Raw genomic sequence first — 24803 nt, 5'->3', positions numbered from 1 at the left:
TCATTCTCGTATTTAAAGCTTCTTCAAAACAGCACAGATCTATAATGTTATTATACCAAAACTGTTTGTTTGTCCTTGCAAACAAAGTTATTGTGATTTATATTCTTCCCATTTTGTTCTGCAGCTTGTGCTTGCTTCCTGTGAAATATATTTGCAATTTATTTTCCTACCATTTATAAAATCTTCCTTAAGTCACTTTTAAATTCTATCTTTACCTCCACTTTAAAAATGAATATATATTTATTTAATAATATTTTTGTTTCTTTTCTTTTTCTCCAAAGAAACCTTTGAGAACTGCTTTCTTTGTTGGTATTCCAGCTTTTATTAAAACAATCAATATTCTTTAATAGTTAAATTGGAGACCTTTAGAAAATACCCCAAAAGGTGAATTCAAGGTGATTTTAAGCTAGTGCCCTGATGATAGTGTGCAGCCACAAAGTTTTAGACTGTTGTTCAATTTTCTTGGCTTCAGAGAGGAGCTATTATTATTCGGAGTAAGCACATGTCACCTCTGCACAGAGTGGATGATGGAACAAAGATCTCACTGTGATCATTGCATTTACACATTTAGCCTGACTGCAGTAATAATCTTAGAAGACCTTACGTCACATCTCAATGAGTGAGGTGTGAGCACCACTAGCAATAGACTACAAATGTGTGCTGCTGTAGCTTTTAGTCTGTGTTAGTTTGTGAAACAAATATTTGGTATGTCCAAGAAGCATGCTTTGTCTATCCATTTTATTTAGAGATAGCCAAACTGATTCCAGTAGTAGAATTCCTAGAGATTTTTTTTTTAATGGAATGAAATTACTTCTTATTAGATGTGGTGAATTCCAGGTGCTGTTGTGTAATTGAAAACAATAGTGTCTCTTAAGCAGTCATTTTGAGGATGACATTATACAATGTGCCTGTGCGGAATACTTGCAAGTTAATAACTATTTGTGGAGTGTAGGGAATTTCACTTCTGATCCACCTCTAATTGCATTTCACTTTTTTCATTACACTGCCATTCAGTTAATTGACCAACCTGTGAAGTTAATTTCTGTCTCAGTGACTATCTGGTATACAGTGAGTAATAGAAATGTGAACATATAATGTCAGCATGTGAAATTGCTTTTTTGATGTAGTTTTCCTAGGCTTTCACCCATTTATATTGAGTGGCCTCTTTGTGGTGGTTCTTACTGAGTAAATTCCAGTACCAATCACTGTTTGTAAGTCCCAAGAAAGTCTTTATAGCCAATGCAACAATTCCTTTCTCTGCAGCAAAGGTGCAGTTCAAATTGTAATAACTTTATATCTCTTGCTTTAGATTAAATTGCACACACAAAAAAACTATGCTGAAAGAACATTATTAAGGTTGCAAAATAAGGCACTGAAAAGTTAGAAAATGTGATGGTTCAGGTTGCCTGTGCTGCCTTACTTTGTCCCCCTAGTGCATATGCATTATGATACAGTCTTTAATTGAATGACAACCTACTAATTTTTCCAAAGAACCCCCTACTTTCATCTGAGATGACAAAAAACATACCCCCTGCCTTCTTTAAGTCTCTGCCCCAAAGATTGGGAGGCACTAGAGTATTTCAGAGGAAAGGTCTGAAGAATGTTTTAACATGGGCAAAACAACACACTTCCAATTTATTGGAGATAGATGAACCATTTTGGCTGAAATGTTCCCAAATAGTTCAGCCTGAGGTAGACACCTGATGTGGAGAATCTCTGCTCAAGTGGTTAATATTTGACAAAGTTATGAGCAACTGAAAAGAGAGTCTTCTAATGTCAGGCAACTTTAATAATAGGCGGTACTGCCAAGCACACCTGTAATAAGTTAGGACTAAAACTACTTTTTGAAATATAAATATCTTTTGTTAAATATCAATGCCCTTAAAGTGTAAATGGGATTACTATTAACATGTGGTATTCTGGTTTGGACAGGCACGGCAGAGGGGACTCCACCCCTATGTTTGATGCAATTCACATGTGCCTCTCCCCTCATTGAAGTTAAGTGAGTCTGGAATTTTACAGCATTTTTTTCAGCTGAAAAATAATTTGTTCAAGATATCTGCATTACGTTTCTCTCTCATCTAAACTACAATGGAAGTGGAGAATTGTATGGCATGAATTCCCCAAGAATAGGAAGCATATCTCTCATATCCTGGTTGAAATGTATATAAAAGGTTATCCCTATGGTGAAGAGAAACTAACACAATACAGTAGCTAAATACTGAAATGTAAGTGACTTTTCCCATCATTTTGTTTTGTCAATTTCAAAAGCCACAACCCAGTTGCTTCACACATACTTCAAGCTTTGTATATCTAAAAGGGCTTTTTTTACCAATTTATTATTCTCGATATAATAATAAAAAAGATAAATGCCTACATTGCTTCCTACATTTGGCTGAAAGTTTATTTTCCCCTCCCACTGACACAAAATAATTGCTGAAGACAAGAGGGCAATTACAATCTGCCAGCCATCATTTCATCAGATAAGTGTTGCAAAATGACAGCATCATTAGTCATTTTCAATTACAGTCAGACACAGCCAGAGATGTTTTATTCTTCCAGTTGTTTTTATTTTTTTAACTACCTAGATTAAACCAACTTACCTTTTCAAACAAACACTATTGCCAGAATCAGTGTTTGTATATTACCAAGGAATCTTCATCAATTCATCAATGTCTAACTGCCTTCAAAATGACAGTCTAGTGAATGTAGATTTGATCATTTAGATAGCCTATCTTTCAAATTCTTGTTGGTCAGTCCCTGATGAGCTGTTCTTTGATAAGATGGACAATGGAAATCTCCTATTACCACAGTGCTTGCCTCTTTTCTTTGCATGAATTCACGATAACAGAGCAATGTATATAAAGTGTAATGCTTTTAAGGATCATGCTTTAGGTGTACTCGAATGAGGATTGACTTTTGATTCAGTAAGTGTGACCATCTGCTGGAGTTCCCAGGATTGTGAGTTACTGTGCTATCCCTCTCAGTCTCAGTAATTGAGAGTTTTGTTGCTACTAAGCTATGTTTCAGCTCCCTAACACACCAGCTTGTTTTCTCTCCCAGCAACCTTTTCCATAGTCTGTGTCAAGGTTCCTCCCCCACTCTGAACTCTAGGGTACAGATGTGGGGACCTGCATGAAAAACCTCCTAAGCTTATCTTTACCAGCTTAGGTCAAAACTTCCCCAAGGTACAAAATATTCCACCCTTTGTCCTTGGATTGGCCGCTACCACCACCAAACTAATACTGGTTACTGGGGAAGAGCTGTTTGGACGCGTCTTTCCCCCCAAAATACTTCCCAAAACCTTGCACCCCACTTCCTGGACAAGGTTTGGTAAAAAGCCTCACCAATTTGTCTAGGTGACTACAGACCCAGACCCTTGGATCTTAAGAACAATGAACAATCCTCCCAACAATTGCACCCCCCCTTTCCTGGGAAATGTTGGATAAAAAGCCTCACCAATTTGCATAGGTGACCACAGACCCAAACCCTTGGATCTGAGAACAATGAAAAAGCATTCAGTTTTCTTACAAGAAGACTTTTAATAAAATACCTCTCTCTGCACTAGCTAGCCCTCTCTGAACGCTCACAGAAGTTAAGTTTGCTGCTCCCTTAAAAAGACAATACCCAGCAGCTTATTTCCTTAACTGGGGTTAACAAGCACTCTTTTAAACAAAGCAGTGAATTGGTTTATAGTTAAAGTAAAACAAGTTTATTAAACAAGAATCAATAGTGATACCAATATATAAGGAATAACAATAGAAAGGGTTACAAAGAAACAAAAGTAAAAATATGCTTCTAAGACTAAAACCTGATTTACCAAACTAGAGTTTCTTGTTCAAAGAAAAAAGAAAAGGAGTACTTGTGGCACCTTAGAGACTAACATGCATCTGATAAAGTGAGCTGTAGCTCACGAAAACTTATGCTCAAATAAATTGGTTAGTCTCTAAGGTGCCACAAGTACTCCTTTTCTTTTTGAGAATACAGACTAACACGGCTGCTACTCTGAAACTTGTTCAAAGAAGTGTTTCTCCCCAAATCTCTTTTCTAGCATGACTAACCAGACTTTCTGGCCAGGACCCTTCGCAAAATTAAAAGTGCTCAGCTTCTTTGTCTCTTTAGGTGAAAGATGCCAACAGGCCCCCCTTGTACACACACTTGTAGCTTCCCAATGTTAATTGACCTTGATGTAAGAGGCAGGAAGGCTTCCGGGGGTGAAGTCTCCATCCCCCACGGAGACTGTTAAGTGATCGTCTTTCTCCACTTGCTTCCCTGATGGCTTTGTTTACCTTGCCTATAAATGTGCTTCATCGTCTCTGCCTGGTGCCCAGGCTGGTCAGAGAAGCAAATACACATTCCTTTGTCTAGGGCAGACTGGGTGTAGGCACCGCTTGCCAAACATATTTGAAGAACATAATTCTAGCACATATTTATAATTTTGTATACACCCTGTACATTCATCCCACAGTGACTTTCAAGACCATTGTATTACCACTTTGTGTATGATATCTTCCATGACATCTTTTAGATACAGATTAAGACAACAGTGTGTTAGGGAAGTAGTGAGTATGTCAGGCCTGGCAAGAATAGCTGAGACAGAGCAGTGAATCACCAATGGCGTCTTTGTCCAGGTAAGACACGAGTAGCATATTTGTTTACCAGTATTTAATTAAGCATGTGTTTCAACAGCTGCCATGTGTGACACCCAAAATGTAGTCAGGAAACTTACTTTTTTCTCTGTATAGAAAGCACTGCCTTAGACCTATGGTATTATATAAATGTTGCTTGATGATGATGATAATAAGGTACACATCTTATTTCTTAGCTGTGTCACTAAAAGTTGGAGTGACAGTTTGGTGCCATCTCCACATTCCATGTTCTATATTTCTTTGAGGAAAGTGTGAAAAGTGATGTTATCCCAATGACTCTAGAAACTCCCTTAATGTTGAGGGTTAGGGCGGGAAAACCATTTTGCATGGTAATCTAAAGAATGAGTTCACTTTAAGCAGACTGGTCTTGTTGCTTTGTAGCATTGATTTATGAAGGCCCTTGAATATATGGTATTGGGCATGGTAGAGAATAGGATAGAAAATGTGATCCCTTTAAAAAAAAAAAGTATTCTGCTACATTAGTAGTCCAAAGCACTCACTGTTATGATATAGCTTTTATAGTTTTGGAGCCATTTTTATAAAATAATGTAGCTCAGGAGGTTTGAGGTTTTTTGAATGTGGTAATAACTATATATTGGCCCCAATCTGGTGATTGACAGCACACAGACACAGCACTCTGAGTGCATGCTGTCAGTTGCTGTGGAATCGGGTACCTATATAGTACTCTAACTGCAAAGCACTTTTCATACAGTAGTCCTTCCACCTACCAAGCACCCTGATTTAAGGTAAGTATTTAATACACTAACATTACACATAGGAAAATTGAGACACACACACACAAAGGAGAGAAAAGAAGTTACCTACCTAAGGCCACGGAAAGAGTCAGTATCAGAGACATGATTAGAACTACGTCTCCTTTCTCTCAGTCTTGTGCTCAGGGCCATTGTATATTATGCAGTACCTCTCTCTTAATATTTGTATCTTGATACATATATTCAAGTGCTTCCACAGAGACTCATTTGAACGTTGCCTAACTTAAATTGAAGTGTGCCTAAGTTCAAAGTAAATATAATATTTCTTGCTAACCTAAGTTGTCACCAAAACTGTAGGGCTATTGTTACAGCACTTTTCATTCACCTTCACAAATTTGATCCTTTTAAACGAGTGAACATTTTACAACAATCATGCTCATTTACTGCAGATGCAGAAGTAGATTAAAATGTAATTCTCTTTGAAGAATTTAGTGATAACTACTTCCTTTCATGTTCTACTGTGTCTTAAACATTACCTTTCCTAGGGTCCATGACAAGCGCTTTCTGCATTGTATTATAGTCAGGAACAAATCTGTGGCCCCTGTCGATGTGAATAGTGAGCAAAGCAATTACAACAGTGAGATTTTTATTTGGCAGGACCAGTACGACACACGAGAAAAATATAACTCTCACCACATTATTAAAAAAAGACTAGGTCTTAGTTGTGTAATCTTTTAAACTTTTGTTTAAGACCTCTCTCCTATTATTTAATGAATAATTATTAGAGTAGCTGTCTTTTCCTCAGCTTTAATTCTGGGATAAATGTCTCAGGTTAAAACCTATTGAATGGACTGGAGCTATTGGCCATGTGGAAAAAGTGTATGCATGTGCATGTGTATAAATCCACTCACACAGAAACATAGTACATATATGATAGTGATAGCCATGTGATAAAATAACTGTATTGTGGTAAACTGCATTTATCATGCATCTTTGATTGTATCATCTGCTTTCTACTCATGAATCCACCGGGACTTAACTTCGAATATTCCAAACTTTGAGCAGTTTAAACAACTACAATTAAATAATAATAAAAATAATTGGTCAGAAACAAAGATGTTATCATGTATTCCTCTGTGGAATTTCCTCTCCTATCCCCATAATTACAACAATAACAACAGCAACACTGGCCCGGGTGCAGAACAGGCAATAGTCCGGCCTCAATGGGTAAATATGTTTAAGGGCCAGTGTCATGCAATTCTACCAAGTTAGATCTATCCTTTTCAATTGAGCAAAACCACTTGTTTCTAGCTTGGGAAGTACTGAGAAATCAGATTCTGAAGTTGGATAATTTTCAAGTATAGGAAAATGTTTTAAGCCATTTTTAGAAACATTGGGATTTTTTAAAGGTATTCTATTTTTTTCCTTTCTCCTGTTGAGCCCCGTATAGTTTGACTCAAGGTAGCTAAATCGTTTTGCTTAGTACCAACCATTCATCATTCAGGGTTAGATAATGACTTGGACTATGTGTTTATGCAGGGAAGTAAGGGGAAATAAGAATGGTCCCAGCACCATTGCATGGTCTACCTGAAGCTTGGGGCTGGGCATTTGGAAGGAGTGGGTGCGATATACTCATTTACTGCTCCTTGCAATGTGTAGGCAGGGAGTGAGCAGAGAAAGGGTGGAGTCTTGGGTCCAGCTCCTTACTTTCTGATCAGTACTGCTGAGCCAAAATGTAAGTGTTGTCATTTGATTTTGATACAGGCCAGCAACAAATTACTATGTTTTTCTCTCCAGTCCTGCCATCAGAACCATCTTCCCCTCCCCAGAGCAAGAAGGAAGCAGAGTAGGACTTGTTAGTGTTAGGGGGCTTATTCCTTCACCCACTTACTTCCCTGGTCCTTCTCGCATGAACAGAGAGCAACAATACCCGAAGTCCAAAGGTGCAAACAATTCGATGTTTATTGGGGTGAACTTCCAGCAAGCATGATTCCAGTTTCCTTCCTTAGTGTCCCCCTTCCCAGCTCTGACACCACAGAGCCTTACACCTGTGTCCCTGTTCCCATTCCTGCCCTTAGCCAAACATGATTCCAAATTCCCCACCCCCATTCCCTGTTCCCATTTCCCCCCCCCACACACACCCACTCACTCACTTCCTGATTGACTGTAGATTATATAGTAAAACTTGAGTTCTGCTTAGCTATACCTTAACCAATCATTTTCCTGAAATTTAACTAACCAATCCTAACATATTGTTACATGATTATGTAACCAATTATATCCCACCACCTTAATTAGTTTACACCCAGCAAAATTAATTATACAGCAGACAGAAGCAATCACAGAACCAGACAGAGATTATACAGACAAACAATAGCAAAGTGGGAACTATAATGACAAAACAATACAGAAGTGAGGATTTCACATCCCAGCTATTGATAAGTGAGTTCTTGCCAGACAGGATGCTATCAAACTAAGTTTCCTTTTACATCTTCTAGGCACTTCCCTTTCTCTGGAGGTGACCGGCATTACAGGACAGGAGTGTATTCCTAACAGCCCAGTAGCACCTTCTTTCAATGTGACTAGTTTGGAATGTGAGGATGTGATCGGTCGTTTCCCAGCTTATGGCTGCCTCTGTTGCTTAGTCAAAGGTCTTAGCCTAAGAACAGGGCCTCAGACTGTCACAGTAAGAAAAGGACCTTACACTGGCAGACAGTGATTTTGATTCTTTCTTTTATACCTTTAACTAGCCAAGTGATAAGAATATACCTAAATTCTTAAAGTATAGGCCTTTGCAGACAGGCCTGAATATCTAGATCCTAACACTTGTTAGCAGAGCACTGTCCAAGTTAAAATGCCTCCCTGCGCTATTCCAGTAGTGATGCAGTTTATGCCCTCTTGCTTAGTTTTGGACTTACAGTCACAATCTAGCCCTCAGTGCTCAACGTAGTGCACACAGAACGTACTATCATGCTAGTCTAAAACACTCATCAGACCCTTTAGTATATGTGTAATGTTCAGAACAAGACATGGTGTCTCGTAGTATGGACGTCTTATTGGCTTTTGCTTAGGATGACCTAAATAACCCGCTTGTGGCTTCATTAGCAAAATAATGACCATCCCAAATTCCTGCTAATAAAACACACGAGTACATATTACATTGGTCTGTCCTCTCAAGAAGATTAAGGAGCTATTTTTCCTTTCTCACCCTTGTCTGGGTATGATAAGTTATTGTCCCTCCTGTTAATACAAAATAGTTCCTGTTTCTAGATTTGTGGTGTTGGGCACCTGCAGTTGGAAAAACTCTGTACATGCAATGATAGAGATACTATGTCTGAACATGAAATGTAAGCAAACATGCTGTAGGAAAGGACCTCTCACTCTTTTAAAGTAACAGTGCTGCAGACATCTTGTGTTCCGTCATGTAGCATATATTTTAAAAATATTTACCAAATGAATAATATGCATACTTTCCTGTTCTAGAGAAAATTGGAAGACTTGAGTGCTGACTGGACGGCAGTAAACCATTTAATTCAAGCACTAAAGGGAAAGCCAGCTTCAGAAGCACCTGGACTTATCCCTTCCGGTTTCCGTAAGTGCTTCAGTATTGATACATTTTAAATGGGTTTACAAATGCAAAAAAATAGAAATATATTGTGAAAATTAATGCTGAGATTTTTAAAGCTGACCCCAAGGGATTTGGACACTAGGCAGTGTGGTATAAAACAAGAGACATGCTGGTTTTGAGTTTGGTTCATTTTTCACAGTTTTGTTTTTATACTGTATAATGTGTCCCAGCTGTTAAGTTAACAAATCCTGGCTTATAGTTGGCTTTTTAAAATGTTACGTTTTACAAGCATTCTAGGAATTAGGGTGACTTTGGAAATTTCCATTTCATTGTCTTGGAAATGCTTTTAATGCTTTCAGGGTCATAGGCTGGTAAAGAGGAGTATGCAGTGATGGGAGGGATGCATGGTGAAGTCAGAAGAAGGAAGATCTGAATTGTTATCTACATGTTTTGTTTGTTTTATGTATTTGCTAAGTATCCTTTTTACACTAGCCTTTTTTTTGTGGATAATGTGTATCAAACGCAGATAGTAGAGAAACCCATGCCTCTAGCAGTAGCCATGATTCTCTAGCATACCAAAGCAGAAAAGCCTGATGTTCAGGAAAGTAAACAACTCCATCTTCTAAAGAGAACAAAAAACATCCACTTGATTTTTCAGGATTGAACCTAGTAAGATCAAGAGACAGTCCTGGCTCCACCAGAACATGGTCATTGGTATATCAGTTCAAACAATGCAGACATCTCTTTCATGACACTTAAACTTACTAATTCAGAATTGTCACCTAGTTCAGTCAGGGCTCTGGTGGCAAACTTTCCAATTTCATTATAAGAAGTAAACACCACTAATGGTTTAAAAATGACTCTACAACACAAGGAAAGTGCCTTACATTGATTTTGTAGTGAGTTGTGAGACAAGCCAACGAATCTCATTTAATGACACCGTAGAACTGAATATGTTGTGTAAACATTTTATTTTATTTTATTTTTTGCCGTGCTGGGCCACGAAACTTGCTGTGTCAGGTTTTGCATTCAGCTGGTTATATCAGATTAATTTCTTTTATGAGTTGTAAATTTGTTGTTACAATGGCAATGAAAAGAAAGAGGAGATGTCACAGAAGTGTAGATCCCTACACTAACTCATTATCTTTAACCTCAGAATTGCAAAATTATGCATGTTCCTTCCTTGCAGATGTATATGTGAATTACCAGCACTTCTGAGTTTAGGGAGATGAAAACATAAATACATAAAATGAAGGTATTGGGGTTTTATAAAGGATTGGGCAAGAACTAAGATTGAGTTTGTTTCCAGTGCCAATAGCACTTATTTGAGATTATTTATTATAATGCCACCATTTTAACTGTAATATCAGTTTTAGCTGCCATTTGCCTATTTCACATGAAAATTCAGGTTAGCTGTTCAGTGCCATTTAGCAAGTCCTTTGAATTCACAAAGAAAACATGGGTGAAGCCCATCCTAAGGGTGCTCTTTTCAGCAAAGACAGAAAATGGCACCTGTTCATAAAACTTCTTGTTCTGTACTTACTTCTGAAAAATGTTGAGAATCGAAGCCATGTTTCTCATGTACTATAGTATTACAACTAATAAACTCTCTAAGTTTCCAGTAAATCCAGACCGCAGTCAGTTTTATGAAAACCTGTGCTTCGGAGGGCTCTCAGTTGATCAAGAACCGAACTGTACATTTATCCAGCATAATGGTACAGCTGCTCCGTAACTGCAGCCAGCTATTTTGGTTCCGTCCTCACAGACTGCCTGCCTTCTGACCTCCATTTTATTTCTTAGGACTTCTCTTCCTCTGCATCTACGTTCATGAGGAAACTGTATTTTAAGACCATATTAAAATATGATTCTGAATAAATTGGGCAAAACTGTGTTAGAGCCATTTTTAAAACACCTTTCTTTAGACACTACCTGTGTACAATTTTTACTGTGCTGGGCTCATCCGCACTGGCTCTTTAAACAAAATTAGATTCCAATTTATCAAAATTCTGTTTAATCCCAATTTTCAAACAAGTTCTCTTGCATGTGTAGTTGGGTAAACATATATCTTTTGAACCTAGTGCCCCTCCTTCTGATCTTCCTGTATACTGCATACTAATAATTAAAAAATCTGCAAAATATGTTGATAGTTCCATACAGTCAACTAGCATAAAACACCAGGCGTGATAATCCTAGCCCTGTCGAGGTCAATGGGAGTTTTCTATTCAATTAGTGGGTCCAGGATTTCACACATCTTCAGGTGAAACAAAGAAAAACTGACATATGAAAACTGACCTTCAGAGGAAAAAAAAAACCCAAAAATATATTCACTGTAGCACAGAGTGCTAACCACTGCTGTATGAAGAGGCCTTAATCACTCAGAAAACTAGATGAATATAAAAGTGGAGCCCAGAATTAAGGATGACACTCCATTGTGGTTTGAAAAGGACTATGTGAAGCAGTGGCCGTACTTCTTGTTGATTATTATATTCTGTAGAGACTTGTGTGACAGCCAGAATTTAATGATGTTCACATCTGTATGTCAGAGCAGAGAACAAAAAAATAAATAACTGGCCTTGCTACCTATCAAGTGTCACCCTGTCTAGTCTAGTTACAGGGCTTTTGCCAGGGGGCCCTCAGTAAACACACCATTTTATGCATCTCTCCTTGAGAAATGATGTGGTGGGGGTAGGAAACAGGATAGAATTAGGTTTATAATTATTTCTGTGGGTATGTGTGTAAGTGTTTCTTGGACACAGAGACGGTACTACAAAGGTTGCTAATATCCCACTGGGCCAGTATGCCTTCAGGCATAATGAACAGAAGACTACTTTTCCAGGCAGGAAAATGTACTTAGCTGAAGGGTATGTCAGAAACCTCAGCTAAACTTGACTTCCCAGGGAACATGATTCAAAAGGCAAATTGTGCTCACTATCCATTAATAGTTGGAACATGAAATTATATGAACATCATTAACTGCACACCTCTGTGCCTTACATAGCCAGTAGTATGAAAAATATTATAAACCGAGAGGTAAAATGCAGTTTCAGTGGTTGTGTAGTGTGCTAATGCACCATGGAGACAAATGTCAATATCTTTATACACATTAACACATCATAATACAAAATTTCAATAATATCTTTATACACATTAATACATTCACTGAAAAGTGCTACATTTGTATAAATGTAGGTATGCTATATAAGGCAGGGATCGGCAACCTTTGGCATGCGGCCTGTCAGGGAAATCCGCTGGTGGGCCGGGATGGTTTATTTACCTGCAGCATCCGCAGGTTTGGCAGCTCGCCGTTCCCACTGGCCGCAGCTCGCCGTTCCAGGCCAATGCGGACTGCGGGGAGTGGCGTGGCTTAAGACCTGTGATGTTTAGTGTCTAGTGTAGATATGAATTTAAGCTCCCACACTTGTCTTTTGAAGGTGTGCAGGTTTTCTTTGAGAACAAGGATTGAGAGTTCAGATATGGAGTGATTGTTTTGTGAAAAGTGTTTGCCCACAGATGAAGTGATATTGTGTGAGTTCATTTGAGACCATAGAGATTGTCTTGTTTTATGTGCATAGTTGTTATTGGAGGCATTTAGTGCACTGGATGAGGTATACCCCATGCGTTATTGGTACAGTTAGAAGTGTGTGAAATCTACAGACATACTGTATTGAGCTTAATAGAAATGTTGTACATGTGCCTCCAAACATGTGGACTCAGGGGAGGGTTCCTTTTTTCTCATTTTTGTTCCTTCCATTCTTTTTTTTTTAATATAGAAAACTAAATGGAAAAATAAATAAATTTGATGCAACAGTAAGGTTAAATAGCTAAAATAATAATGTTTAAAGAATGCAAAAGTTAGGGTTACTGCATCGCAAACGTTGGTGTTCTGTGTGTACAGCATTTAGCACAATAGGGTCCTGATCCATGACTAGGGCTTTTATGTGTTATAATAATACAGATTAACCATAATTATAATAATGCATTGCCTGTATGTCAAATTTTCTATTCTTTTTTTATTTTTCTTGTTAAATATACAGTTGACTCATTTACTATTCAGTGTGGATTGTCTCCAGGAACCATAGAAAAAATACAAAATAAACATTCCAGCTTTATCAAGATACAAAATATTAGAAATTAGTTTTTTCTTTAGTGGTGTTCCATGGCTGTTGCCCTCTGAAACAGTCACTGTGTATACAATACACACTGTGTTTGTGCAAACACATATTGCACTCTGAAGGGGTGTACTACACCTTCCAGGGACAGTCTGGCACTTGCAGCCAAAACAGCCTGGGTGCAAGCAAGAGGCCCTGCTCCACCCTAAGTTTGGGTTATACAAACAGAAAAAGGAAATTGAGGAGGAGAGACCGTTAGCCATTTTGGCTGCTACAGGTTGCAGGCCCTAGAGACTTTGTTTTTCTGACAGAGTTTGTTTGCTCTGATTCAAGGCTCTGTGATTTGTGCCTTATAAATTGACTGAAGTGGCTCCGCCCCTGACCTGGCACCTCAAGGAAAGGGAGGAAGCTTGCCTGTTGGACAGGGCCAGTTTGGAGGTCTTCTTAGCGGGGACATATTTGCCTGTTAGTTTGCTGTTGGCCTCCCCCTGCCTGGATCCTATACATGTACATATGAAGACATCCATTAATGTAATTTGAAATTAAGTTTCTCAGAGTAATGTGCAATTCTCAGTATTATAAACCTTATGTATTTTATTGTATGTGTGACAGATATGACAATCTTCTGGACAAACCTATTGAATTAAATTAAACCTTATTGGATTAGGTTTACATATTTTAGGAGTTCATTATATTAAAAAAGCAAATGTTTATGTACTACTGAGAAATTGTATATATTTCCGCCCCTCCAGGAACTAAGAATGGTGGAGGATGATTAAGCAAATTCACTCAGGTTGTAACAGGTCCAGAGAGCTACCACAACTTGGAGAAAGGCTCACCTACACTGGTTCAGACTGGATTCTCCAGGAGCCAACAGACAGGATTTTTGGTTAAATACCTGAGTTAAAACTGACTTTAGGGCCTCCTTTCTGATCCAGGACCTGTAGCGCAAGAGGGAAGGATTGGGTCTTTGGCCCACTGAGGTCCCATAGGACTTGGTTGCTGGTTCTGAACTGAAGCTGTTATGAACTTGTGACCACAGGAAAACACCCCTGTGGGGTTTAAGGACGAATCACCAAACAATGATGGGGTGATCTCTGGTGAGCTGATTACCCTATGTGAAGGTTCTTTTGTTGTTTTTGATATATTTAATATATTTTCTTTGTAATGCTTCCATTTTAAGAATAAAGGTGTCTGCTGTGTTGTAACTTAGCTGTGGCAATTACACTGTGTACCTTCTCTGCGGAGAGACGCGACGCAGGTCTCCTTAGGCAGCCTGTCTTCTAGGGAATAATACAGTGCAGTGAGGGGACTGTGCAGCCTGGAAATACCCTGGTCAGGAGAGGGAGAGGCATGGGGCTTCACCCAGGGCAGGTGACTGCTTTGGAGCCTCGAGAGGGTGCCCTTGCTGGACCAGGGAAGAGGAATACAGACATAATTGCCCTAAACTGTGACAGTATACATTTCCTGAATTAAATTAATGTATCAAAAGATACATTTAAATAGCAAGATACAAGTCCAATATAGGAATAAAATATTAAATATATATGTATCTGGGTGATAGGAGTTTGCTCATTAGCTTTCAAAAATCCACCTCTGGCCGAGACTGAGCATAGAAAAAAAATATTCCCAAAGAGGAATTTCCCAGAAATTTAGGAGCATATGAATTCATGGGGTCATAATGAAAGACGTGACATAATCTTATGTACAGAGTGCCCTACGAGACACCCACTATATCAAAAATACATCATACAGAACATATATCCTATGGATGGAATGTGGTAGCTATTTAATATTGCGTTGCTATACTGTACAAGATTTCAGCAGGTGAGGATAGGAAGTTATAATGGCTACTGGGTCCATCTAATATGACAAGTTCTCAGGACCTTAGTTTTACATCTTGTTCACAAGACAAAAATCACCTCTAACAGTACATTTCTTCTGAACAGTATTTAGGGCATTGGTAAATTTGCAAGAAAAAGAATTCTACATATAGAATCACCAGCACCACTTTCTGCAGCATCTTCTTTTCCTTGGAGATCTCTCATTCCAAATAACGGCAAAGTCTGATGCTGCTTAATTTGTGATATCTGAGCAAATCACAGCCCAAAGAGAAGAAGCTATCTGATTATTCCATCTGATGGTTTCCTTTTCCTTTAAGAAGTCTTTTTTTTCCCTTTTCATTGCATGTGCCACGTCTAACTAATAGTGGTATGGCACAAAACTGAATCTGTTACCATTTGATGGGAGATTTTTTCAAGGTCAAGACCCAGCTTCATTAGAAGTTTTATTTTTCAGTACAGCTGACATCAGACACAAGCTGAAAGACAAACTTGTCCAATAAAGCTTTCAGATTCAATTTACTCTCCGCATAGAGCTTGAGGAATCTTTGGAGATCATTTGCAGCATGTGCTGCAACACCAACAGGGAGAAGTAATGAAAAGAACCTGGATAAAAAGCTGACACTATGCCCTCAAACTGCACGAATAAAAACATAAGAAGGAAGTTTATGGACGTAAATCTCTGTGATTCTCAGAATTTCCAGCTTGGTCTCTGATTCTATAGAATGCTTTAATGCATGGATTTATTTCTGTATAATCTAAGAGAATAAACATTACATCCGCACATATGTTTCAATAACAAAAGTTTGATTTAAATCAACAAAAAGGCGGCTTCCACATTATATTTAAGCCAGCCTGTAGCAGGAGTCTCAGTATATTGATAATACATTTTCTGTAATACACAGATATGACAATGTAGTTGACAAATGGAGTGTTGGCTTTTACTTGATTTTTCAGAATCTAGTTGCTTACGTCAAACCCTTAAAAGTTATTTGACAGAGCTTTTATTGTAATATATTTAAAATGAATTGTAAAAAGTAAGCTACCTCACCGATTTGCAGTTAATATAGTGTTGGATCGATAGCTCCTCTTCTTCTTCTTTTTTTTCTTTGACCTGTTAACAGGAGGTTTTGAACAAAAGCATCAGGGTAGATGAAACAAGTGAGAGCAGTGGTAGCAGCACTCTTTCACAGGACAGTCAGTATTTACCTAATCTGTGTCTGGACTCATTTCTCTTTTTTTGTTCTTGATACAATGGGCTTTGCAGCTTTTTTTTCTTGTATTTAATTTCTCTTTCAGGTTGGGGAGAGCAAGAGGATGTGCAAGGCTCATTTTGATAATCCTCTTGAAACTCAAGCAATGGTGTTATACAGACTTGATCAGAATATCAGTGAAACCCCATTTGCATTTATGCATAATTTCAGACTTGCTTACTCCTGGTCCAAAAAGCAAGTTGAAATGATATACCTGATTCATGTGGAGAAACTTCCAGTCCAGAAAGGCTGTGTTTATGTTTTCATCTAAATTACAGAAAGTTAAATTGAAAACCTATTATAGGATTTGAGCTACTTTTCTTCTTGATGTAAATCAAGCCATTTCCAGGAAATGTGACAATGACAACATTTTGTAATTCTAGAAGATGGGTAGGGTCATGAACTCTGACTCCAGGTATGTGTTATTACATCCTCAGAGACCAGGGGTTTCTCCTAAAGTTCCAAACCATCAGAAGCACATTTCTTCAAAGATGTAATTAATACTGCTCACTAATAGACTTTGGATGGGAGCCAGAGTTAAAGAGTTGTAACCCTTCTGCCAGGTGGAGCCACCAGTAACCAGCAATTGGGCTGGGTTCAATATCTAAGGGTTCCTTTCCATGGATACAACACAGAACCAGTTCGAGCCCCCACCCAGTAACCTGGGAAAATTACACACCATGGCTGGGCACCACTGAGAGGCAATACTTCCCCATTCACAAGCACAGAGTCTGTGTGTAGAAAAGAAACTTTTAATAAGAGGAGGCAAGAGGAGGCAAGTAATCGGCATTAATTTTGGAAAACACCGTAAACAGGGTTCATAAACATAAACCATGAGCAAAAGACCCACCCCCAAGTAAGTTGGGCAGTGTCCTTTTCCCGTCAGGTTCTTAAGTCCAGCAACCCAAAAGTCTCTTTAGTGCCTGCCTCTTCTCTGCGCCTAATGCACAGTTGCTGTACTTGGTCAGTGCAGACACAGTGTTCAAAGGTGCCTCTGCAGAGTTCATCTCCCACCGTGGGTGGAGGTAAGGAGGCACCTTACTTGAACCACTGCTCGGGCTCTCATCTGCCTCCCCTCTCCACCAGCCACTCTGCTGGCCGCTCATTGCGCCTCTCCACTGCTGGCCACTTGCTCTGCTGACCACCTCACCAGCCACTCATTCACCAGCTGACCATCAGTCACCTTCTGCTGGCACCTGCCTTTCTGCTGTGACCTCTGCACATCAGTCTCTTAGTGATTTTCAGCTCTTTGCAGGCTGGGCAGAAACACTGCCCCATCTCAAGTGATTCCAGCTCTGATTGAGCATTTAAAATAACAAAAGATGCTCCAAATGAAGCCTATTTAGCTCTTTCTTTGAACAGTGGGGAGGAACAGGTGAAACCAGTCTGGGGACTCCTAGGGAGAGTCAACACACCTCCTAGCTGGGACATCTGTCCCCCCTCCTCTTACTTTCACAGGGATCTGGCATTCAAGTCCCTGGCTTAACAAGGTCCTTTCAACTGAAGGTGACCCCCCTCATTTGGGACAGGTTAAGCACAGTCTTGCTTCCCTGTATTCCTACATAATTACAACATTTTGGTAACAGCATTTCACTACCCCTGCATTTGGAAATAGTGGTGTCAGAGTAATCACTTTATCTGCTGAATATCTAAGCAGACTAGGAGCAACCTGTATTTACATAAACACACCCAAAGTCTCTCTCCCTCCCAGATAGCTGTCAGGGGAGCATTCATTCAGACCTTGCTTACAGAATCTTAAAGATTCCCACCCCCAACCTCTCCTACTTTAAAGACAGGTGCATTATTTCTCTCTTTCCTCACTGTTACGGTAGCCTATCTTAAGTTACTGTGATTTCAGAGAGAATGATAATGGAAATAGAAGTTATGTCCTTTCTCTTCTGTTGTGAAAAAATTACGTCTGTTGAAAACTAGATTTTCGTTAAAATATTTTTAGTTGTTTAGTAGAAAACAAAAACCATAGTAAGTTTTAGAGAGCATCTTGCACTCATTGCTTTTTACTTCCCTCTGCTGTTGCTGGTTGGCTTTTCTTTTTAGTTTATTCTCGTTCATCCCAAGGGTGTTCTGTTTTACTCCTTTTTGGCCCACCAACCACGGCTGAAAGCCTTACAGGGTAGGTCTCTCTTTGCAGTGCCTCCTGGTGTTTCTGTGGCAACAGGAGGTGATGCAGAGAGTGACTTGCTCTGCGCTAATGCAGCCTGCTAATAGAAGAGGAGGGAGCATGATGCAAACCATCCTGGATGAAGATCTTAAGATCTCAGTCACTGCCCGGCTTCTAATGGTGAGGAGGAAAAATACAAAAAAATCTTCATTTCTCAGACTGCAGAAGACAAGGCTGCTACTCAGTCAGTAAACTTTCCTATGATATCTATTCTAGGGTTTTATACTGCTGCCCATCACTGTAGTATCTGAACATATTATTCCTCCCTTCAGTCAATGAGTGGTCAAGAGGAGAGCAGGTAGTAAGTGGACAAAAGGAGCTAATTGATTGAATTTCCTACAATAGATCTTCACCATTTTGAGATGGGGAAGAAAGCAGATACCTGAGGAAAACTTCTTGTATAAGATTAAAGTAAACCAACTGTAATCATGAATATTTTAGCTGGACTTTTGAAAACAGAACATGTTATGTATCATTTTTTTGAAGAGTATGTGAAAATGAATGGTTGGCAAAAGTGTCATGAAGAAAAATATTTTGATAACATTGTCACTGATGAAGAAAGCAAGAGGGGAAGATATTTACAGTCAGTCAAAGAAACACATTGTCAGCAAGAAAGCAATGTTGCTGAAACTGGCTTATGGAACAGCAGAACCTTCAACCTTTTCTTAATTACCTCAACATTTTTCATTAATTATTTCTACAATGAAAAGTAATGGACTTGACACCTGTTACGGGAGTAGTAGTAAATGCTGTTAACTTAATTGAATCCTGACGCCTTCAACACTGTTTATTTCAAAGCTGCTTTGATCAAACCTCTGCAGATGACTTTTTTATGCAACATCCAACAATCCTATTGGGCTTTTGAGTATATCAAAAAGATCTGTTGAGGTTTCCAAAGGTTTTTCAGTCTTCAACATGATCCAAATATTATTGGGATCAAAAAAACTAAATATGAGCTTACTGAAAAGGTGCATTAGATTATTCCTGTGACTAACCTTACTAAAAAGCTCAGTGAACTCACTCAACAGCTGCAGGGGAAAAGAGAGGTTATTATACACCCGGGTGCAATGAATTCAAAGAGAAATTGAGCTTGTTGGTATCTCTAATAGAAAAGACAGCATTACAGCACTTCCTGTTCATGGAAACATTTGTGGAGATGTTTGATGAGAGTACACTTGGACATGATGAAGACTATAAAGAGTTTTATGCACGTGTGTGGATGATTTAAAAAAAAATCTACATTATGAATTTGCCAGAAAGTTTGCAGATCTTTGAGAAATTGAAGCCATTGGCAATGTTTCTTTTATTGTCCCCTATCATGACGGATAACATCAGTGAACTGGCAGCCAAAGGGAATGAACAGTTACATTTGGACAGTGGTGCATTAGAAATGGAAATTATTGGCATGCAGATTGACATCCATTTGAAAGCAACATACTGGGATGTTGAATTTTTTGACTTCTATTGACAAAGAGGTCTGGCATCATCTATGAAAGATGTTACTGCAACTAACCCATAGGGGCCTGATATGTTAATACAGCCATTCTCTGATGGAACACTTTCTGCTCCCCATTAACAACCACATGGACAACTTACTTCCATTCATTATAACATTACTCTACAGCAATTGCTTACATGAAAAACTTTTTAATACTTATGCACTTATAAAAAAAATTGACATGCACAAAAATTCCTGGAGAAAATAGTTTGACGCTTAAAACTCTCACATTTCTCAGACTCCCACCAACTACTTCAGAGGTTTGAGAGACAATGGAATGCCTAATTGAAGAATCAAGAAATGGTTATCTAAAAGCCTCTTTCTCTCTCACACACACACTTGCATGCACATACAAACGCACGCACTAGAAAAAAGAAACTTTCATTGCCCCACTTAAGTTATCTTTTAGTCTTGTCATGTTCTAGGGTGCAGTTCAGATCAGTGAGAGCATGTGTCATCACTTACCCTGTAACCCAGAGTGCCTTAAAATACTGTGCTGCTGTAGTTCCCTTCTCTGGATGATCCAGTCAGCATAGAATCATAAAATATCAGGGTTGGAAGGGACCTCAGGAGATCATCTAGTCCAACCCCCTGCGCAAAGCAGGACCAATCCCCAATTTTTTTTGCCCCAGATCTCTAAATGGCCCCCTCAAAATTGAACTCACAAGCCTGGGTTTAACAGGCCAATGCTCAAACCACTGAGCTATCCCTCCCTCCATACACTGAATGTCTGTGTGTTAAGCAGCTCTGACTCAGCAACACTGATTCCAGCAGCAGTTGCTTGTTACACCCCAGTCACATGCTGATATACACCAGCTCTGGTTACACCTGTCAAGATGACCCCAACACCCTCCAATCCTGAATTTTCGTAACACCGTGTGCTCTGCAATGTCCAGCCTTCTCCTGGATCATTCAGAGAGATATTAAGGTTTTTTTTTTTCCTGTAAAGATACAATACCCACCTGCTTGCCACATTAACTGGCATTAATAGTCACTTTAAATCCAATACAGCATGCAGTTGGTTTGATTAAAAATGAGATAGGATTTTCAGTGAGTATAAAGGATAGGGTTATAAATGATTACAAGCAAATAAAAGTGTAAAATGCTTTCTAGAGATTTAACAAAACAATCTATAGTCTTTGTTCAAGATAGTTTCCTTACCTAACTTCCAGCAAAATGGCTGACCACCCCTCTGGTTAGGATCTCCCACAAAGTCCAAAGTGCCAGTTCCTTTGTCGTCTTAGGTGAAAGACTCCTTGGGATTCTTTGCATCTCTCTTTTAGAGTCCGGTCAACCTTTGAAATAGATTCTTCTGACGATTACACGCCCAAAGTAATGTTCATTCAAGCTGTAAGGAAGGTGACATGAAATCTCCTAGTGAAGAAAGTTTCATGCTGGTTTCTTTCCCTGCTGGTGTTTGTTAAAATAAAAATTGATTTGTTTCCTGCAATCTCCTCCCACTGCTGTGATGCTGAGTGGTTATCTCCTCCTTTTGTTGGCTTGATGGTCTTGTTTACCATCCATGTAAATAGCATTCCCATTTTCTCTTAATTTACCTTTGAAATACCTTCAAGGTGGCAGAACCACATTTCTTTTGTCTAGGTTGGGGTAACTTGAGCCCATAATTTCCAATAGGTTTATAATTTTGAATTTGTCCACTTATGTACACAGTAATACTAATGATCAGTATGGTGTTAAATTTCTATTGATATCTTTTTACATACGGGTTATGACAGTGAGTTGAGGTATGCTGAACTGGTCTGCCTCGCTGAAACTCATTATCAGGTACCAGTGAGCCTCTAGCCTTCTTGCACGAGGATGTTGTTAGGGTCACAAGGCTACAATAGAATAAGTAATATTTGTCAGTAATCTATTTCTAGAACTAGTATTCTTCAGGTTACCTCTAGCAGGTCCTCAGCTTTACTATAAGTGACCTCTTATGATGGTTCAGCAAACCCCTCAGAGGATGGGAGTAGCTAACATCTCCTGTCCAAAAGAATTAAAATATTATCCTCAATTAAAAATTAACCTCATGCGCTGCAGACAGACCAGGTAATTCATCACCAGAAGCAAGGGTGGCAGAGCCTACCCAAAAGGGGGAGGGGTCTAAAGGCGAGGGCCCCCCATTCCTGTCCCTTCTCTTCTGCCCTTGGCTCCACCCCAGCCAAGCCAGAAGCTGGAGCGGTCTGGGAGCTGCGGACCCTCCACCTGCCCAGGGTGAGGGGGTCAAGAGCAGCTCCCGGCCTGTGCCCCGCCCCCAGCAGGTGGAGGGTCCTCAGCATGTCTCCCCACATGGCTTTTACCCTGGGCAGGGGTCCGTGGTGTGGGGATGTAGGCCAGGAGCTGCTCTTGACCCTCCCCCCAATCAGGTGGAGAGCCCATGGTGCGGCGCCCCACAACTGCCCGGGCTCCCCAGCCAGGCCCCAGCTGCCGGCCTGGAAAAGGTGGGGGGGGCGCTCAGGGAAAGTGGGGGGTGGGGGCAGAACCCCTGCCAAACAGTGGACAGGCCACTAAAAATAAAAATGATATAGGACTGTTGATACATGCAAACTGATGATGAACTGTGTTTCTTGTCAGAAACATAGCTACCTTCTTTATCAAGAAGTTCTTGGCTCATAATATTGACACCAAGCACGTAGACCACAAACAAGTAATATCCAGATAGTTAGTTGGGAGTTAAAATGCTTTATAAAAAAATATATGTCCAAAATTTCCAAATAAGTAAGCCCTCAAAATGTCATGTATGAATAGCACAATGCTTCAGTTGATACAAATATATAACAATCAGATTATATATGATTTTATGTCTCATTTTTGTACACATTATTTGTCTGTATTCCTCCTCTTATGTGACCTCTCTCATGCACTCCAGTGTAGTCTCACACAATGAAAGAAACCAGCCAGAGGGAAATCCTAAAACTAAAAATAAACGAACCAAAAGAAAACCCAAATCACATTCAGAGCAATAGCCGATCAGATTGGTGACCATTAACTTTTTGTTTGTTTGTTTCACTCTGGGCTGTTTGAATTTCCTGCTGGCACAGTTTTCTGCTCTCTCCCCCCTCACTATTTATACTCCAAATCATAAGCACATGCAGACTCATGATGATGATAGAGCCTCTAGGGCAAATGGCGAGCCAGACAGGAATTGTTTCCTTCAGTTGTAAATTTCCTGGAGCTGCGGGTCATGCTTTAAAAACAAAATATTGTTCACAAAAACAATTCCCCCACAGCAATTCTGTTTTTTTCATTATTGCCACTCTAAATGTATTTACAGTACACCAGTGTGGCAACATTTTAACCTATTTTTATGTTAATAGCACTAGCATTTTCTAAAAATAATTGCGTTTATAGGAGTAGAAAAAATAGATGTAGCTGTGCAATTACTTATCATTGACAATCTTTACGAGCCAATGAATAAAGCATACCTGATACAAAGTATCATATTTGATCTGTATGGCTTGTATAAACAAGAATGGATATGAATAGCAAAGGAAGGCTTTTAAGATTTTGCTAATACAAATCATCTCTGTTATTGCACTTTTTCAATTGTGGATATTTCAGTAAGCATTGTCTTCTATTATTATCTCAACATCTTGTATTTTTAATTTTCAAAAATCATCAGGTGATACTAAATTTCACATCTCTTCATCCACCTCTTAAAAATATGTAGTGGGGTCAATTAAAGATTGTTGGTGATAATTTAATCAATGATGCAGAGCAGTAGAATTTAGAAAGTGTCCAAACCATTCAAAGGATTCTTTTACTTATTAGCATCATTGTCTAGTTAATTCTTACATTGAACTGCAACAAGCCATTCCCTAGCCACGTTCACTTTTCAATTTTTAGTGGGCCCATCAATCATCTTGAACGTGGCCTGAGGAAAGTAACAGTAACAGTATATTACTACTAGGAGACTGAACTTGCAAGTAGTTTATCTTTCAGCAAGGTTTTGAATGGAACGATAAGTTGTCCAAGCTGAGTGAGCTTTATTAATGATACCCCAGATTGCAGATATATAATATACTCTTCAATCAATTTCTTTGCCACCTGTCCATATTGTAGGCATGGTCTAGGTGGGTTCAGATTTAATGATCTTGGCCAACACATATAGAGCAGGCAATTGAACTTCTGCAGTGCCTATTCCTGGATTATTTCCCCGTATTGTCTTTAAAAGATTTCCTCAGTTCCTTTTTAGCACAAGTACATTTCACATAATTAAGCTCGTTTATCTCCTTTTGAGTCATACTGATCTTGAGTGATTGAAACCCAGATTATGGCTTTAAAGTTCTGACTCAACTTGTATACTCAGAAACTTGCTTTAGGAGTCCCTTCTCTACTGCATTTATTCTTATCAAATAGGGTATTATACTCCATTTACCCACTGTGGGTGTCCCAGGCCTGAGCAAGAAAATTGGCAGAGGCTACTGTCAAGACCAGTGGCTCAGCATTTGCTGATACATATATTTTAACGATCCTTGCTGTACTTAGCAGTTTGTTACTTTCACCTTAGGGATGCTTTAGCTATCATGGGCATAAAACTATGTAGACTGCTTTTCAGAAATGTGATATTTACATAATTTACTTCACTGAAGTGATTCTAAGGATTGGATAGAATAATTCTTGAATCATGTTCTTTCAAGGAGCTATGTTCTCCCCCTGCCCCCCCTCATTGAAAGCCATTGTCGGGGTTGGGAGGAGGGGCAACCAGGGCATTTATTTATATTGAGAGAAAGAACTGTCTTAACAGCTCTCTGATTAAGTTTGTGACCATGATGTTTTTTTTATGTTGGGAAATGTGTGTCCAATAAACAGTTCAGTGGTGCTGCTGCATTTGAAAAGCCAGGGGCAGCAAGAACAGGCAAAGTAGAAATTTCCTCCTGTTCTACCCTCTGAAAAAGCCAGCTGTGCCTGGGAAAGCTAGCTGGCACTTTGAAATTCACAGTAGCAGTCTAAAGTTATGGTGACCTTCATACTGACCAATAATAGCAAC

At 39.2% G+C, this 24803-nt stretch overlaps 1 protein-coding gene across 1 annotated transcript in view; it reads left to right on the top strand.

The window, feature by feature from the left end:
• Positions 1–24803, top strand: part of DMD (dystrophin) — a 1498644-nt gene that overhangs the window by 906705 nt on the left and 567136 nt on the right. Inside the window, exon 45 of the mRNA XM_077807212.1 lies at positions 8846–8954. Within this exon, the coding sequence (XP_077663338.1) occupies positions 8846–8954 (109 nt within the window). The remainder of the gene's footprint in view (positions 1–8845; positions 8955–24803) is intronic.

Source organism: Eretmochelys imbricata, chromosome 1 (genome assembly GCF_965152235.1).
Source record: "Eretmochelys imbricata isolate rEreImb1 chromosome 1, rEreImb1.hap1, whole genome shotgun sequence".
Taxonomy (NCBI): Eukaryota; Metazoa; Chordata; order Testudines; family Cheloniidae; genus Eretmochelys; species Eretmochelys imbricata.
The sequence above is the reverse complement of the archived record's forward strand: the minus strand, read 5'-3'. Positions and strand labels throughout refer to the sequence as shown.